We start from the raw sequence: 19,621 nt of genomic DNA, 5'->3' as shown, positions 1-19,621 counted from the left end.
ACGATTTCTTCGTAAAGGACAGAAGTTCGTGTGGGATCAGAGCACCGAGGAGAGCTTTTGCAGGATCAAGGAGATGCTGTCATCATGCGGGGTGGTGGCTATGTTCAACGAGTCTTTGCCTGTACAAGTGACCACTGACGCCTCGGCATATGGACTGGGAGCTGTGCTACAGCAGGTAGTCGACGGAGAAGTACGTACAGTGGCATTCGCTTCGAGGACACTAACTCCTACAGAACGCAAGTACTCTACTGGGGAACGAGAGGCGCTGGCATGTTTATGGGCTTGCGAACACTGGCACGTTTATCTGTGGGGCCGCAGGTTTGTCTTACGAACTGATCATCAGGCTTTGGTGACACTGCTGTCCACAAATGGGGTTGGAAGACGCCCACTGCGTATTGAACGCTGGTGTGCTAGACTTTTGAGATACAACTTCACTGTGCAGTACACAAAGGGGAACACCAATGTCGTTGCGGATGAACTTTCTAGGTTACCTTTGACCTCTTCAGAGGACGAACCGGTGGAGGAAGTAGTTGCTGTGGTTTCCAGCATGATCACTAAGAATGAGTTGCAAGCAGAAACAGCTGAGGATTCATTACTAAATGAGGTGGCACAGCATGTTACGTCCAGATGGCCGGAAAAGGGCTGTTTAGCTGGAAAATTAAGGTTGTTTTTTCGTATAAAAGAAGAGCTGTCAGTGATAGACGGGCTACTGTTTTGGGCGGAACGGGTCGTTCCCCCATTGACACTCACTTCCAGGCTGGTCATGATGGCACATGAATCGCATCCAGGCATTGTAAGGACCAAACAACGGTTAAGGGAACAGCACTGGTGGCCCGGAATGGACAGGGATGTTGAATCACTGGTCAGGAATTGTGCTATCTGCAAAGCATCAGATAAATCTGCAAAAACCGTAATGGCCCCATTGGAGCCAGTAAAGTGGCCCGAGAAGCCGTGGGAAAAGCTGGGAATCAACATCGTTGGGCCGATGGAGCGAGCCCCTCCGGAGTGCACGTTTGCAATCACTATTATTGATTACCACAGCAAGTGGCCCGAGGTGGCATTTATGTCCAAAATCACTGCACAGGCAGTAGTGAAAGTGCTTTTGGAACTTTTTGCGAGAGAAGGGTACCCGAAAAGCATTGTGACTGACAATGGGCGTCAGTTTATGTCTACATGTTTTGAGCAGTTTTTACGAGATCGGGGAATCCAGCATTGCGTTACCACATTGTATTACCCGCAATGCAATGGTCAGATTGAGAGGTTCAACCGCGTTCTCAAGGAATATATTCAGGTTACAGCATTGGAACGAAGACCACTGAAGGAGGCAATCTGGGACTACCTGGGTGTTTACAGGGCCACCCCACATGCAATTACAGGAGCTTCACCGGCTTACCTACTGCATGGAAGAAGACCCAGAACAAGATTTGATGTTGTTGGCCTCCCAGAAAGGGAATTTTTCGAGGAGCCGCGTGCCGCCATGGAAAAGTTGAAACAGCGCGTTAAGGAGCAGCAACAACGAACAAAAAAAGTACACCGATGAAAAACGAGGTGCCAGAGCGTCTACCATTGAGCCAGGAGATTTCGTAAAAATAAAGCAAGGCGGACCAAAGACAAAACACAAGTTTTCTTTGCCGATCCAGGTGAAGAGACGAGTGGGCACGAATTCCTTTTTGCTGGCAAACGGTACGAAATGGAACGCACCAAAATTAACAGTAATTGGTAAAGTTGGGACAGGACAGGCACAAGCACTAGCTGACGCGGTTACAGCGCAACGCAGTGCGGCCTCAGGGTTTTCCTGCGACCTTGATCTTCACATAGCGAAGATGGCGGAGCAAAATACCCCTACTACCGTCGAGAATCAATCTGAAATGGTGCCATCAGAAGACATCCAGAGAAGCGCCAGCCATTCTGACGGTGCACAGCCCACAGTAACGGAGTCTATTCTAGAGATTCCCGATCAGCAGGACAATTCTCGATCGCAATTGGCCACAACCACAGCACCATCTCGCACCAGGCCGGAACGAACAAGAAGAGTGCCAGCGCGATATCAAGACTACGAGCTTACCTGACAGTAAGAACGTCGTTCGTGTCATGTGAAGTGAGTGCGCGAAAGTGGATTGATTTTATTTCCTTTCTTTTTTTTAATGAGGGGGAATGTGTTGTGTATAGGGGGCGCTGTCGATACTGAAAAATACTGAAAGATATCTATAGCGGCTCCACAGCCACCATAGTCCTCCATAAGCAAAGCAACAAAATCCCAATAAAGAAAGGCGTCAGGCAGGGAGATACGATCTCTCCAATGCTATTCACAGCGTGTTTACAGGAGGTATTCAGAGACCTGGATTGGGAAGAATTGGGGATAAAAGTTGAAAGATATCTATAGCGGCTCCACAGCCACCATAGTCCTCCATAAGCAAAGCAACAAAATCCCAATAAAGAAAGGCGTCAGGCAGGGAGATATGATCTCTCCAATGCTATTCACAGCGTTTTTACAGGAGGTATTCAGAGACCTGGATTGGGGAGAATTGGGGATAAAAGTTGATGGAGAATACCTTAGTAACTTGCGATTCGCTGATGATATTGCCTTGCTTAGTAACTCAGGGGACCAATTGCAATGCATGCTCACTGACCTGGAGAGGCAAAGCAGAAGAGTGAGTCTAAAAATTAATCTGCAGAAAACTAAAGTAATGTTTAACAGTCTCGGAAGAGAACAGCAATTTATAATAGGTAGCGAGGCACTGGAAGTGGTAAGGGAATACATCTACTAAGGGCAGGTAGTGACCGCGGATACAGATCATGAGACTGAAATAATCAGAAGAATAAGAATGGGCTGGGTGCGTTTGGCAGGCATTCTTAGATCATGAAAAGCAGACTGCCATTATCCTTCAAGAGAAAAGTGTATAACAGCTGTGTCTTACCAGTACTCACGTACGGTGCAGAAACCCGGAGGCTTACGAAAAGGGTTCTACTTAAATTGAGGACGACGCAATGACCTATGGAAAGAAGAATGATGGGTAACGTTAAGGGATAAGAAGAGCAGATTGGGTGAGGGAACAAACGCGAGTTAATGACATCTCAGTTGAAATCAAGAAAATGAAATGGGCATAGGCAGGACATGTAATGAGGAGGGAAGATAACCGATGGTCATTAAGGGTTATGGACTGGATTCCAAGGGAAGAGAAGCGTAGCAGGGGGCGGCAGAAAGTTAGGTGGGCGGATGAGATTAAGAAGTTTGCAGGGACAACTTGGCCACAATTATTACATGACCGGGGTAGTTAGAAAGGTATGGGAGAGGCCTTTGCCCTGCAGTAGGCGTAACCAGGCTCATGATGATGATGATGATGATGATGATGATGATGATGATGATGATGATGTATGTGGTAACCATGTGCAATAAAAATTCAGTTGTTAGTAGCACTGTATCTTAGTTTCCTTCTCTTGTCCTCGTGCTTCCTTGCACTTTGCCTCAAGTTATTAATCATATTATGAGAAGCCAACAAACAGACACATTAAAAAATAGGGGATAATACTTGTACTTACTAATTGAATTAAAGAAAATTTTAAATTAATGGCAATGAAAGTGGATGAAATAAAACAACTTGCTGCAGGTAGGGAAAGATCCCACGTTTTCACATTAAGCAAAGATTTCCTTGGTGTCTTTGTTTGCTGGCTTCTCAAGATATGATTAATAAAAATCTGGCCCCTTGGTGAACCCCCTTTCTTCTCGTTCTTACATAATGAGGGTCTCGAATCCAGCAACATTAATGCCTTCAGGTAGCATGTGCGAGTTTATTGACCTCGCCCAGAAAGATCACGTATTCATGACACCTGCGGCAGAAAGGATGTCCTACATCCGCCGCCAAGGTTTGTGAATGGTGGCACTAGCTAACACTGCTAAGGTTAGTTCCAGTAGTAACACATAAATACCCAAGAAAGTGGATGGGGAAAACTTGCCACAGTAGCTCAGTTAGTCAGACAGGGTGTCTACCAAGTTGACATTTCCAAATTCCCTGAGTTTTACAGGTTTTCCCTGAGTGCCTTTGCAAAATTCCCTGAGTAACGCAGAACTACGTTTTATGTCAAGACGAGCTGAAACCATGTCGCCCGATGCTGTCACTCTCTAGCAAGCATATGAAAAGCAAACTGAAAAAAAAAAAAAACTTAATCCAGTTCAAACACTAAGGAGTAGTGTTTATGTTATTCAAAAAGAAATTAGAAGGGAGGGGTTAGTAAAATGCACAGCAAATAAAATGTCTTCGAAAAAAATCACGAATCGAGTCGGACATTCTCAAATACAAATAGAAAGGAGATGAATACAGAAGCAAATATTTTTGAATACGAGCTATTTCTATCAACTGATAGTAAGCTCAGTGGTATGAGGTCCGAACTTTGTCACAATTGAGATTCTCTCTCAACAGCTCGTAAGTCAACCTCAACTGTCCTGACATACTCTCAGCCCATTCACGACACCTCAGTGTTGTGTTTCATTGCTTTAAAGAGTTTGTTTTGGTTTGGGTGAGGGACACCTGCATCTCGGCATAAGCCAACACTTTGTGTTTTGAGCTCAAGCTCCTTCAAAACAGCGGCAGCAAGCTTCCTTTCCCGTTCATTCCTCAATGCGTAGGTCCTTTTTGCTCTTGTTCTTCTTCGGCCACTTGTTTTCCCCACGAATCAATTGAAGCATCTTCTTGGTCAGTTACACAGTCCACGTCCGATTTTTCAAACTCCCTAGGGGCCAAGAAAACATCCGAAAAATTGACCAGTTGGAAAAGATAAATGCAAGTCATTTACTGCCCTTAAGGACTCAAACCACCCCAGGCACATTCGAAAATGCTGTGATGGCCTGTCGGTACATGTATTAGGCATATCAGTACTCGTACTGCGACAGGAGATACCAGGTGCACGCGTGTATAATTAAGGAATATTTACTGTGTCTCGTGGCAATAGCCCCTTCCCACGAGTTGTAATGCTTCACTGCAATACTTCTGAATATGCTTCACATTTCTGTACAGAGGCAAAGCTAACTCCCGGGAACTGGCATTATGCAACGCACCGTGCTTTCCAAGCTTCTAAGCCAATCACGAGGACCACAAAGGCAGAGTCAGTGCCATTGCTGACAGCAGCGAATTCTTTCAATGGAAAACACAGCACCCAATGGCAAGAATCTTAATAGGAAATGTCGAAGCAGCTAGGTCTAGCGTTACCGCAGTGATGGCTACGGGTGCCAGCGGATCTGCATGCGAGAGCGCCGGTTCGAGGCGGCGAGGTAATCAAAACGGCAGCAGTAGAGGCTTTGATTATTGCCCTTTCGGACCTGCGGTCACAGCAAAAAGTGCCGGAAAATCGGAGGGCGAAGGAATCTTGCGTCCGAAATTTCAGAAGTTCTGATACATTGACTCTATGGGGTGCAAGGTGGTGCTGCGAAGCTGTGCCAATTGTTGGGCATCCGGAAAGTCGATCGTTGACTGTACACTTTTATTCCTGGTTTTCCCGGTTTTTCCGGTTGGTAGACACCGTGGTCAGAGCATCGCACACATAATGCGAATACGTGAGATTGTTCTCCACCTGTGGCAAGTTCTTTTTTCATCCACTTTCACTGCCATTTATCATTTTATTTATTTCAATTAGTAAGTACAAGTAATTTCCCCTATGTTTTCTTTGGTGTCATTGTTTGTTGGCTTCTCATGATATCATTAATAAATATCAAACCACCTTTCTTCTTTCTCATTCCAGAATAATTCCCAGACAGGCACCGTGCTGTACACAGAGCCAAATCGTGCACTTTTCTGGTCGTGTGCCTTCCTTTGATACGCGTCTTGTGGTAAAGCAAGTGGCCCTTACACACACAGCAATAAAGCTTAGTAAGCTTCACACACTTGCACATTCATTTAACCCTTTCAGGGTCAATACTGCAAATATACAATGCTGCAAACACGTCCAAAAGGGTAGATGCCGTATATCTACAGCGCCATTTGTACATTATGGGAACTGCGCCATCATCATCATCGGAGCCACCGGCATCATCGGCACTCTGGCATCGGAGCCAGCAGTCGAAGAAGTACAGGACAAAGTGACTCGTGGGCGCGAGCAGTGGCTCGAGGGTCAGCTGGGCGTTCTTGGGTGTGGCCGGCCAAGACTGGGGCTTGCTGGCGTGGACTGAAGGACTGCGTCGTTCCCACATTGACGCTCGCAACGTGGGGCCCCAGCTGCATTCCAGGTCGGACCATGATTGTGGGGAAGGCAGGAAGCACCCGTTCCATGGCCAGTAGCGACGCCTGCCTGGCCTGGTGTGTGACCCGCGGTGCGAGCTGAAACTCCGGCGTTCACTGAGGAATGTTTCCGTCGGCTCCTTCTCTGTCACTGTCATTGTGTCTGGCATAGGGCACGGGACCGTTGGCGGTAAGGGAGCCGCCAAAGAATGCAAATGCAAGCTGTCCAAGAAAATGGCTTGGAAAAACCGCTCGTCAAGTAGCGAAGCCGAGAACAAGAGTGGCGCGTCGCCCTCATCTGAGCCTGACGAGGGCGAAGGCTCGGAATCTGGCGGCGGTTTCTTGGCACGGGCCAGTGGCAACGGCAGCAAAGATGACAGTGATAATGATTCTGAAGAAGAGGAGTTCAATGACGACTACAACGAGAACCTCATGGGACTTGAGTCAGTTGCCAATGGTAGTGGAAACACCACCGTTCGAGCGACAATGATCAACATCTGTGATCTTTCCCTCCTGTTAACTGCAGGGTGCAGTGCCGCATGGTCTCTGTGCAGTAGAATGGCAGCAAGCGGGCGGCAGCTACTTCCAGCGGCCTGCTGCGTGCACTCATCAGGACGAGATCGAGGCGGAAGATTGGACCAGGCGTGCCTCCGGGAATGGTTTAGGGCCTTCTGGTTCCTGCAAGGCCTGGACAACTTGGAGGCTTTACCACCTGGTCTGTTGCATCTTCGCGAAGTGTACGTCCGGGAAGCCGGCCACGTTTAAGGCCTTCGAGTTCTTGGAAGGCCTTGGTGACTTGGACGTTGCCTGCTCCGCCAATCCTCGTTGGCTGCAGTGGTCTGCAAAGTTGGCCTGCCAGCGGGGTTGCAGTGCTGCCGCTGCAAGCCGTCGTGGGCCATTTCCAATATCGCCTTCACAGAGGGAGGGGCAGTATGGGAACTCCGCCATCATCATTATCGGAGCCACAAGCATCATTGGAACTCCATCAGAGCCAGCAGTCAAAGAAGTAGAGGATGAAGTGACTTGTGGGCGTGAACGGTGGTTCGAGGGTCGGCTGGGCGCTCTTGGGCACGTCCGGCCAGGACTGGGGCCTGCTGGCGTGGACAGAGGGACCGTGCCATTCTAACAATGCTTAAAAAGTGCACCAATTTCCTAACTTTTTCTTTCCTGGCATGTTCTGCCACTATGTGGGAATACAGGGAATTTTTTTCTTGTGCCTCCCTCTCTTGGTTTTCGCTACATGGTTTGTTACATACATTCGTTACATGGTTTGTTACATGTTACATCTGCATACTACCGCTTGCACGTTGGCAAGCGCGCGGGCGGGCAGCGGTTAGTTTGGGTTTTGTTCCATGGGTGGTTTGAGCTTCTTGCACTCGCACAATTGATGGCGGCTGTTTGTTACTCACTCATTTATTGCTCACAGGGGTGTGCATACGAAGGATGCCGCATGCGTTTCCTTCCTTGGAGACTCGCGAAAACTGCTTACCTCTGGTTGGCAATAAGATGAAGACTAGTGGAAGTTTGTCCCACGTTTCGCTTTTCTGACGGGCACATAGCCACACAGTTTTCTTGAGTGCGCTCACCTATGCAGTTCGATTACATTATACGCCTAGTGCACCGCCTATAGAGGCACCACTGATAGCCACCTAGCAGGTGCTTCCAACAGTACGCGTGGGAGCAATAGCAGACAACCCTTTGCAGCAAGGACGGCCGAAGTCTGTGGTTGCGATTTCCTTTGTTCGGATGCCAGACTGCTTCTTCTGCGGTGACAGCTGTAGAGAAGATGCTGACCTGTGTGGGAGCGGGTATGAACAGAATGTTACCGGTGTTTGGGAGAACATGGTCCACATACGTGCCAGGTGCATCCCGCAGACAAATGCCATGAACCCCATCTACATGAAGTGGAGCTCATGTTAACTAGCTGATGAATTTTGTTGAGTAATGCGATGTTTCGATCATCTTTTTTTAATTCTACCCTTGCCGTAATGCTGCTTCTGTACCTCAATAGCAAGCATCCGTCATTAGTGCAGACTTATATCAAACAAATCCGCATGGTGCGATGTCTGCATATGCCATTGTGATTTTTCTGCTGATGAATGTATGTGACATTGCTGTATAAGTGCAGTCAAAGTCGCCTCAAGAAGAGTAATTGCGAATTTATTGATGGAAGCACGTACACTAGTCAACGAAGTCACCATACGCACGGGTTAATAAAAGCGCGTGTTAGCGCTGTACCGCCGATGCAATTTCGCTGCATACTCCGATGAACTGCCGTTCCCACTGCAATTTTTGCAATTTTATATTCCCCAAGGGAGCTGCTTGGAAACGTACAAAGCTAAAGTCTGACTAACTTTTCAGTACTTTCTTTTTAATGTTACTAGAGAGAGGTGCCCCATGATATATTTAAAGGCAGAGCAGCACCATCAAAGTAGAGGAGCGCCAACGGCAAGGCCGGGTTTAGTTCTCTGCGGCATAAGCACAATAAGAAAGAATTCAGTTGAGTACGAAAGTCCCATGCAAGAAGGGACTACGTTGTGAAACAAGCAAATCACTTGGCGTGTTAAGTCTGCTCAGACAGCATCGAGGTGTGATGACTTCCCAAATGTGACGCGAACTTTTCAGCGAAAAATGGAACAAAAATGCCATAAGCAGCAACTACATGTATTGGCAATTCTCGCCCTGAACTACCTACTTTTTAAACATATTTCCCAACCAAAATATCTAAGATGTGCTCGGGCAAAAAGAATAAAGCTGTTAAGGAAGCACTTGCTTGGTCTCATTCCGATAAGACACAGCATGATTTATACCCTTTACAAATGAGGCAGGTTGAAAACCTTGCAGCTCAAAAGAATCAAGCAACTAGCAACAGTTAAACATGTGCGAAGCCATGCATAAAATAGATGTAAACACATGAAGTGCGCAACAGCTGGTGCAAGGGCTTACCAGCCCACATAAAACCAACAATTTCAGTTCTTACAAATTTCAGTAGCTTTAACATACAACGCAATGCGCTCGTGCAGTTGTGCTGCCTAGCTAGCGCAAAACGGTAAAGAAGTGGAGAACAATATAAGCAGCAAACGGTATTTTGAACTTTAGTGAAATGCCTTTAAACCACATGTTGCCCTGCAGATGAACTTCATCGCTTAAGCGTCTATGATCGAGTGTAAAAACACACCGACGTGACAAAGGAAAGGATGAGAACAAGAAATTTCCCGCTGAAGCGACGATCCATTGCTACCATTGCTCCCGCTGATGAGGCTTTGTGGGGAATGATCAGAACCATATCGCCAGCACGTTTTCGCCGGTATTTGAGCCCCCCTTCCCCCCCCACCCCCCTGCAACAATTCTTATTCGACATTTCTTGAAGCTTTGGCCATCCCACACATGCGAAAGGTGCTGCCTATTTTGCTCTGAAAACATGAATAAGACAGAGAAGCACTATCAATGACAAAACTACGGTGCAAAGCTGGCTCCTCTCCCGTGTGTTCTGCGCAAGGCTGACACCAGTGGCGCGTCCATCAGCACGCACTACGCATATAGACGTAAATATTAGTGAAAGAGCAGGAACATTTGAGACTTGCGAAATATTCTCATGTGCACATTTTCTAAGCCTTGAACTATGTGTATAACAATGCATCAAATTTTTAATTCTTATAGGTTTATTTCTTTTTTTTATTGTTGTTATTCATCAATAAACGGCACATATATACCTACGCAAAATATTTTTTTTTCTCACTTTACAGTCACTCTAGAAAAATTACAGTAAATATTTTTTCGAAATAGGTCCTTTTGAAGAATTCAAACCTGCAGTAAAGAAATTGACCCTGAAAGGGTTAATGATGGTCCTTTTCAGGAAGAAGCGCACTGCAGGACCAGCTGATGAGAAAATTGTGTAATAAGGAAAGGCAGTAATTGCAATACCATGCTTTGACAGCAATCAAAAAGGCAAATCTCATGAGTGCTTTCCAGAAATTGTACCCACCGTCTGTGAGCCCGGGTCAGAATGACAGCTGCAGAAGTTTACACAATTGACAATGGCGCACTGCTTATGATCTTTGCCCTAATAATTGCTCTTAGCGATCGCCAAAGCAAAGATCATTTATCATTTTTTTAAATATGCTCTTCACGTACTAAGTGATGCTAATTGCTTTTTAACAATAAAGATCATAAGTAAAAGATGCTTAATGTTTCTTTTTCTTTTTTACACGTAACAATGTTATAATCGTGCAACAGAAATTTCTGTGATACCGTTGTCTTCTTGAAGTTATGGGATCTGGTAAGACATGCGACTGCTTTGTACGAAGCCATCGAGATCACGTGCGAAAACATCACACCCGTATTCCCATGTTTCTGAGGCAGACTAACACAAAGAATTGATCGTTTGCATACAGATGCATATACCAAAAATATGAATTGCACTCAGCACCCAAGCAATGTTATGAGTGTGCTTCGCATAGGAAAGAAATAAACGAACAGTATCCTTTTAGTTTAGCACATTGCTAAGCAGGGTGGCTTCTTCTGAATTGAACAGGCATATACATTAATGTGGGTGTTGCAGAAGATCTTGCTGCTAATGTGTGAGACCTATTTCGCCTTTGTAACTGTATTCTACGTCCACATTTTATTTGAAGCTCTAAAATAACAGGCACAGCAGATGCTGGTGCTCCTTCCACAAAAAAAGATATGTCGGACAGTTTCTGCAATATGGCACTGTAGTAGCATTTTCCAACCAGTCCACCCACTGCTGAGTAACACACAGTGCCAACGCCACAGGCAATGAATGAGAGAGTGAGGCGCGCGACGCAACTGAGCACCGTAAGCAAAGAAAGAGGCAACACACAGCGGTGCGGCGACGCAACTGCAAAAAGACACTTTCTAACACGTGGGGGCCCCGCTCTCAACAGGCGCAGATGCTGCGCCAGACCATTGCAACCACTCGCCTCATTTGGGAGAAGGGTTCCTAAAAACTCACCTTGGTGGAGAGGGGTGCTGTTGCTCATTGTTCCATTATTAGGCACTTGGCTGGCATCGTGCAGGCACTGCCGGTAGGCCGCCTGCACAGAAGAGCATTGGGGAGCGCCTCTGGGGATCTTCCAGGTTGTTGATAGGCACGGCAATTTACATAGGCCGTTGCCCTTTCTTAATTCTCAGAATGCAAACAAACAATGCTTTCCTATCCCACTCCATGTTTGTCCTTTCCTCTGAGGTTGAAGTAATCCCCACCCAATATAGACAAATGTGCCTTGCCCGATTCTCCAGATGTCCTTCCTTATGGAATACCAACATACACCAAACCCTCGGCGAAAGGGCAGGATGACAGGCATCGTTTAGACACCGTGCTTCATCTCTTAAGCACAAAAAAAATTACAATGGGGCTTATCGCAACCCAAAGTGGGCAATAAGAGGCACCACAACTGGAATTAATTTCCATCAACCAGGCTTCTTTAGCATTTCCTCAATCTAATGCATACAATATTTGAAGTAGTAACTTAGCGCAAATAAAACCATGGAAACAAGAAAAACAGACAAGGCAACCCGCTACTTCATCAGCAGAATACCAATGGCACAGCAGGGAGTAGAAAAGAATCAAGCCCTTCTATTTTTTTTCTAAACCTTCAGCTTTTCATGGCTGTTTAGGAAGGTTACCCAAATAAGCCTTCCTCAATCTTCTTGTGCGACACTTATTCTGCATCATGCCAAAAAAAAGCAGAGCCTGAAGAAGGCATTCACCTGCCTATGGGTCATTTCATGACAAATCAACAAGCGTTTTTTTCGACCACCGCAGATATAGTTGAAGAAGTTTCCACATATTCATTGAAGTTCAAAACGCATTCTCCCCGTTTATTTTTCTTCCTAAAAATTTTCAAGCATTATGGCGAAAATTTATTGTTCTTGGCCAGCTGAGTCAGAAGGACTCCATCAACATTTTCTTTTTTCAGAGGCACATTGTATGATCCAGTCATTCATCAAATGGCGTGTGTGGCAAGACAATAAAGTGATGTGACCGCCAAAATAACCAATATTTCAAATATCTGAACACACTGAGTGCTTTTGGCATCGGCAAAAGACGGGGAAATAGCGAAGTTTGAATTTTTTTCTTGGAATGCCAGAAAACCCAGAAGCCACAAATTAAATATGGAATGGTAGCCCAGTTTACATAGTATAGCCAAAGAATATTTGAACCTTTGAAGGTTCTGCCGATCACCTGAAAAATAACTCTAAAGTTATGATTTTTTGCAGAAAGCTTCATGTTCATGGATCAAGAACGCAGCTTTGGTGGTCGGCTTAAACATATATGTGATATATCATTAGATAGCTCTACCTGTCTACTATTCCTGTGAGAAGTTACAAATATGTATTATTTGTAACTGTAAATATGTAATATGTAAATAGTAATATGTAATATGTATATGTAAATAGTATATGTGACATTTTCGGCGGAGGCACTCTGCTAGTTGAGGAGGGTATTTCAGATCACCAATTAATTTTCCACTCATGGATTAAAGACACTGATAGGCAAAAAAAATGCTTCTGTGATAAAAGTTATCAAGGATTTTGCTCGGGTGGATGATGTGGCCATAATAGACTATTTGGATACTCATCTATCATCTATGCGGTCCTATAAGTAATATAGAGGCAGCATGGAAGCGCCTTCAAATTGTTATTCACCACTGTATCGAAAATTTTTTGCCACTAAATGTGCTCCATCAGCGTGTATTAAATCCATGGATCACCTGAGAAATAATTCAGAGTAAAAGAAAATTAAAACGATGGAGGAAGAAACGTAAAACAGAATCCGAGCAGTTCAGACACCTTAAAGACTATTTGTTATGGAAAGTTAGGCAAGCTAGGAATATTTTTTTCAACAACAGCCTTGCGGAGTTCATTAAAAACGATCCTTCTAAGTTCTGGCGCTACTTAGGGAACACAAAAGTCAAAAGTGTCCAAATTGAATGTCGATGGTGTCATTCAGACAGATCCTTCTAGCATAGCGGAGACTTTTAACGAGTACTTTCAAAGTGTATTTTCTGAGTATGAAGAATATGAGCCACGAACCACCGCATCGGACCTCCCACAGGGCATTCGGGTAACGCGTGAAGGGGTTTTGGCGTTGATTTTAAATGTTGATACGCGTAAAGCTACTGGGCCGGACAGTGTCCCGAACCTATTTTTGAGGCGATATGCCGAACAAATTTCTTGGTACCTAACAGAGCTCTTTAACTTTTCACTAGAAATGGGCAAAATACCTGATGATTGGCGTCTGGCGCGAGCAGTTCCCATACACAAAAAGGGCAGCCGTCTTCTGCCTTTTAACTACCGCCCTGTCTCAATGACCAGTCAATGCTGTAGGATGCTAGAGCATGTGATTGCTAAAACATAAAGTTTTATCGGTTCATCAGCACGGGTTCAGAAAGGGTATGTCTACAGTTACACAGATGGTATCGACATTGCATAATTTGTTTAGTGTTCTTGACATGACTGGCCAAGTAGATGTATTGTTTATGGACTTTTGCAAGGCATTTGGCAAGGTACCGCATAATAAATTATTGTTTAGGTTGGAGAGCATTGGACTTCCACTCTTTGTTGTTAGGTGGATTTCCGCATACCTTAATCATAGGCAACAGCTTGTACAAGTGCAGGATTTTTCTTCCAGTGTGCTGCCAGTTACCTCGGGGGTTCCACAGGGGAGTGTGTTAGGGCCATTGTTGTTCTTAATTTATATAAATGATTTAACGAAGGTAATACCAAAGGATGTCTCAATCAGATTATTTGCTGATGATTGTGTGGTTTTTAAAACAATCTCGAATGCAAATGACCCTGCCTCTTTACAAGCAACTGTTCTGGCAATTCACAACTGGTGTGAGAACTGGGGCATGGAACTGAATAGGGGAAAAACTGTTCTTCTACGTGTAAAAAGGAAAAAATGTCCGAGTACCTTCACTTACCACATTAACGGCAGCACTATAAAGGAGGTTGATAAATATAAGTACCTAGGGGTAACTCTTACCAGTAATCTTTCATGGGGTGTGCACATTTCAGACATCTGTGCGTCGGCTTTTCAAAAGCTATGTTTCCTTAAGAGGAAACTTAGAAATGCTCCTGTAAGTGTTCGGCTTCTAGCTTATAACGCATGTGTTAGGTCGAAGTTAGAGTACGCGTCTGCGCTGTGGGACCCATATGTTAAGAAAGATATAATAAAACTTGAGGGTGTTCAAAGAAAGGCTGTATGGTTTATATTCGGAAAATATAGAAGGATGGATTCACCATCGTCTCTGATGAACCGTAATAACATTACAACATTGGAGATACGTAGAAAAATAAACAGACTTTTGTTACTTCACAATTTTATGTCCAGAAAAATCGCCCTATCTGAATCAAGTTATGTTCAACCTACTGCTACTAGGAAAACAAGGCACACAGCAGAACATTCACTGAGACCTATTTTTGCGAAAACTAATTTCTACAAATACAGTTTTTTCCCTAGAACAGTTAAAGAGTGGACTGAGTTGCCACCAAGTGTTATCAAGGCCGAAGACTTTTCAGCAGAACTTGAACGTTTCTTTTGTGAGCAATATATACTTGCAATTGCATAAATGTAGGTATTTGCTGCTGGTTTAGTTCTGTTCTGTCTGTTTTGGTTCTTTTTGTTTTGTTGAAAATTGCTTCTTCATTGTGTTAGCGCTGTTGCTTTTGCCCCTTTTGCTGTTTGCGAATTTATTGCTGCTATTTATTGTTTGTCATTCCGAAAATGCCCCTCCTGCTAGGGCCAAAGAATTGGCCTGCAGTATGGTTAAATAAATAAATAAATAAATTTCTTAACCATGAAAAGTAACACATCCGCCCGCAAGGTCTTATGGAACTTCTTATGATATGAACTTCTTATGATATGACTAATAAAAATCGAGCCCCTCAGTTAACCCCCTCTCTTCTCGTTCATTACATAATGAGGGTCTCGAATTCGGCAACACTGATGCCTTCAGGTAGCATGTGTGGGTTTATTGACCGGTTGCCTTGGTAGACCGGATGCTCAATTGTCAGAGCATAGCACGCGAAACGCGAAGGTTGTGGGTTCGTTCCCATACTGCAGCAAGTTGTGTTTTCATACACTTTCATTTCCATTAATTCACCGTTTCTTTATTTCATTTATTAAGCACAAGTAATTCATTCACTCATTCATTTCTTTATACTGTCAGCCCTCTTAGGGCTATTACGGGTGTCGAGAATAAAAACAACAAAAAGAAACATGGAATGCGACCAAGTTGCAAGCTTTGACTCACAAAGGTTGTCTTAGAATGGAAAAGACGCACGAAATAAACCATACATGGGAAAATAATAAAGAAACCATTCACAATTTGGCACAGCGTCGTCATATACACAATTAAAGTCACACATGTAAAAATAAATGCATACATATTGGGCAATTCACTACGTGTTATTACAAGAAATTGTGCTTTTAAGACTTTCCAAAAAGGCAGTTATTTCCCCTATGTTGTCCTTAGTGTCAGTGTTTGTTGGCTTCTTATGATATGACTAATAAAAATCGGGCCCCTCGGTTATCCCCCTTTCTTCCCGTTCATTACATAACGAGGGTCTCAAATTCGGCAACATTGATGCCTTCAGGTAGAATGTGTGGGTTTATTTATTGGTTGGTTTCACCCATAAAGATCACTCTCTCATGACACCTGTGGCAGAAAGGGTGTTCCACATCTGCTGCCAAGATCTGAGTGGTGGCGCTGGCTAACACTCCCTTTTTCTAGGAAACAAATACTCAAGAAAGTGGGTGAGGAAACGGCGCTGCGGTAGGTCAACTGGTAGAGCATTGCGCGCGAAATGTGAAGGTTGCGGGATCGTTCCCCACCTGTGGCAAGTTGTTTTTTCACCCACTTTCATTTCCATTAATTTATCATTTCTTTATGTCATTTATTAAGCACAAGTAATTTCCCCTATGTTGTCCTTGGTGTCAGTGTTTGTTGGCTTCTTATGACATGGATCATATGATGTGTCTTCGGAAAAAAAAAATGTTGACGGATGCCTTCTGGTTCAGCTGGGCAAGGAATAAATTTTCACCAAAATGCTAGAAAATTTCTGGGAAGAAAAACGGGGCGAATGAGTTTCAAACTTCCACAAACACAAAAATTTTTTCAGGTATATCTGTGACGATCGCAAAAAGACGCTGATTGATTTGGCATGAAATGTGGCAGTTTTGTAATCCCTCACTTAGCCACCGATGCTTCTGTTCACCACCGTGGTGCAGTGAGTCAATGCAGCTCCCAAGTGACCCCAACTGTGCTGGCATGTGCTGAAACAGCCTGTCGGGACGCTTCACAACACAGGCGTATCCTCACAACATCAAAATCCAATCGCAACTTAGTTGCCTGCACCAGGCACACAAAGCCGAGATGTTCTTAATGACATCACCACTGTCGAGAAAGCTATGAAGCATCATAACTGCAAAAGAGTGTGTCTGAAGGCATGATAGTTGAGCATACCACCCCCCCCCCCAAAAAAAAAAAAAAAGCTTGTTTTATTGCTGTGCCTAACAGGTTTTTGAGCCGAACCTATAAATTTTGTTTTTTGAATTTTCTGTTCAGAATAAACATGTTTTCATTGTCATCATTATACCTCACAGATAACAACATTGACGTAGCCCTCAAACTTGCAAGGCAGAGAAAGTGCAAATGACAACTGGGTACATTTGGTTGTCTTTGGAGACGATTTCAATCACCCTGAGTCACTTGCGTCTTGATTGGAAATAAGCATCTTTCCGGTAACAACATTGATTTTCGATTGAAATGCAACTTGAACAAGGTGAAACAGTGGTTATGGGGAACAGAAAAAACATTCCAATTACTAGCAGTATGCACAGTGACACATTCCTTGGCACCCACATGATGTTGAGAGTCGCCATCTTGGATGTCGGTAAACATCATCGTTATCATAGCTGTCCCCCACGAGCACTGCCATGCCACTGTTTTTTTTTTTTTTGTACCACAGTCTCATTGCCAATGTGTTGTCGTCATGCCATTTATTACTTTGGTAAAGCCTTTCTTGTGTGCCCGAGCCAAAGAATGTTTGCTAGTCTTATCACTGCTGCTCAAAGTAAAACAAAATGTTGGAAAATGTGAGTGTGTATGTATGCACGGCTTTTGCACCCTGTGGTGGGCCAACATTGTTGCACTACAGCTTATGGTACGGAAAGGCAGGCATGCAAAGACAAACTGAAAGTACTTGTTACTCGCACCTGCCTTCCACAAACAGCAACTTCAACTTATTACAGCTCAGACCACATAATGCTTATAATGCTGGACCGGATAAAATAGTGTGATTCCCAACTCCCATTTATCTTCCCAAATAACTCAACGTACACTCTTACAGTGCAACTGATAATGATGATGTCTGGTGTCTAACAGCGCAAGGACAAGCTATAGCCAAGAGTGGCATGACATATTGTAAGGAATTGTATGTGTATTATGTACAAAATGATAAAATGAATCGCAAATGATGGTAGATGTAACGTGGCTGCAAAGAGGCATAAAGATGGGTTGCTATAAACAGCATAAAATATGTAAGCATCAAAATAATGGCAATGCCTCATGATGTGAGCTATGAGCATAAAAGTTTCGACACAAACATGTAATAAAATGTACACAAGCACTACAGCCTCCACAGCACTCTTAAAGTTACGAGCTGAGAGGCACGTGCTGTAAAACTTATTTCACTGTGGCTACAGCCTCGACGTCAAGGCTGTACTACACATGACCTGGCCAAATTATTTCTAAAATGTTAACTTCATCTAAAAAGCTAAAAACAGTTTTCAATTCAATGCATGCAACATTCAATGCAACATGCACTGAATGTTATTGACGACTGGTGTCAAAAATGGGGCATGCAACTAAATACTCAGAAAACAGTACTACTTCGTATCACCAGGAAACTAAATCCGAGCCAGTTCTGTTATACCCTTAGAAACAATAGCATCTCGATTGTAGGTAAATATAAGTACTTAGGTGTCACCCTCACAAGCAACTTAACTTGGTCAACCCACATTTCTGACATCTGCACATCTGCACTACGTAAGTTATGGTTTCTTTAAAGAAAGCTGAAATTCGCACCCTCGCAAACAAAGCTATTAGCTTATAATACGTGTGTTCGTTCTAAGCTTGAGTATGCTTCTATCATTTGGGATCCCTATTCAAAGAAAGATATCATGCAACTTGAACGTATTGAAAGAAAGGCTGTTAGGTTTATATTTGGCAAATATCGTAGACTTGATTCCCCATCCAACCTAATGCAATTAAACTGTATTTCTACGCTAGAAGCCTGCAGAAAATTTAGTCGCCTTTCATTTCTTTATAATTGTATGTTTGGTAACATAAATATAGATCTGCCTGACAGTATAAAACCCTTAACAACACGACGCACACGCCATGGCCATGAATTTGCACTAACCCCAATCTTTGCCCGATCAAAAGCTTTCAAATTCAGTTATTTTCCAAGAACTGTGGAAGAATGGAATTCTTTGCCGTCTGATATTTTTGGTTCCAATAATTTTCTCGCTGAGTTGAAGTGTTACCTTCTCTCTTAAGCTTTATTTTTTTCTTTCTTTCTTGCTTGCTTTTTTGTTGTCTGCTGCTTTGCACATTCATGTTGGATGTAACCCACACCTGCTTGGGCCACCACATTGGCCTGCAGTATTTTGAAATAAATGAATAAATAAAATAAAATTCATAAAGCTGTTCGTTGCTAAAAAAGAATACTGGGTGAAGTGGAATGTGCTGACGATACACAGAATGAAATGCAGAAAAAAAGAAGGAGGACATGGAGAAGTGTAAGGCTGCCACCACACCTTCGACAAGAGAGAGGATCTTTTCCAGTCAGTGGGTAAGAGTGAGTGCCGAAGGTACCACCCATTTTTAATCGACAGAGGACCACTTCTTCGTATTGTGCTGTTTTCGCCGATATCCAGTACCCTAATTTAGCTTTGATCAAATGCAGTTTATTGATAGCTGGGTATCCCACTATTTCTGCCAGTGCTTCTTCAACTTGTGCCGGAAGTATGGTTTGAAGTCTGCTGCTGGAACGGATATTTGTTTTGGTGTTGCTAAAAGCTACTGAATTAATGTTATCATCAGCAGCTTCATTGCCTTTAATGACACTGTGGCTAGCTACCCAGTAAAGGATGATGACTTTTAATGCGATAGCGTTAAGGGCCCTGTGTCGCAGAAAATCCAGTGTCGGCGTCAGACATCTTGCATCCAGCATCAGACATCGCCTCAGCAAAAGAAATTTCAAACTGAATTTCAAACCACGCATACCCACCCAGTCTTCAACCACCAACACTGCTCACACCTTGTCATTCATTCTTTATTACGCATACCTTGTCTTTCATTTTTTTTACAAACTTATTT

At 43.8% G+C, this 19,621-nt stretch overlaps 1 protein-coding gene across 18 annotated transcripts in view; it reads right to left on the bottom strand.

The window, feature by feature from the left end:
• Nucleotides 1–19,621, bottom strand: part of LOC142558589 (G-protein coupled receptor-associated protein LMBRD2) — a 397,689-nt gene that overhangs the window by 282,501 nt on the left and 95,567 nt on the right. For all 18 annotated transcript variants that reach the window (XR_012823027.1, XR_012823026.1, XR_012823030.1 and 15 more), the window contains one exon: nt 11,185–11,266. Coding sequence is in view for 7 of the 18 variants with exons in the window: in XM_075670721.1 (XP_075526836.1) it covers nt 11,185–11,266 (82 nt within the window). In the remaining 11 variants the exon portion in view is untranslated. The remainder of the gene's footprint in view (nt 1–11,184; nt 11,267–19,621) is intronic.

Source organism: Dermacentor variabilis, chromosome 9 (assembly GCF_050947875.1).
Source record: "Dermacentor variabilis isolate Ectoservices chromosome 9, ASM5094787v1, whole genome shotgun sequence".
In the NCBI taxonomy this organism is placed as follows: Eukaryota; Metazoa; Arthropoda; class Arachnida; order Ixodida; family Ixodidae; genus Dermacentor; species Dermacentor variabilis.
The sequence above is the reverse complement of the archived record's forward strand: the minus strand, read 5'-3'. Positions and strand labels throughout refer to the sequence as shown.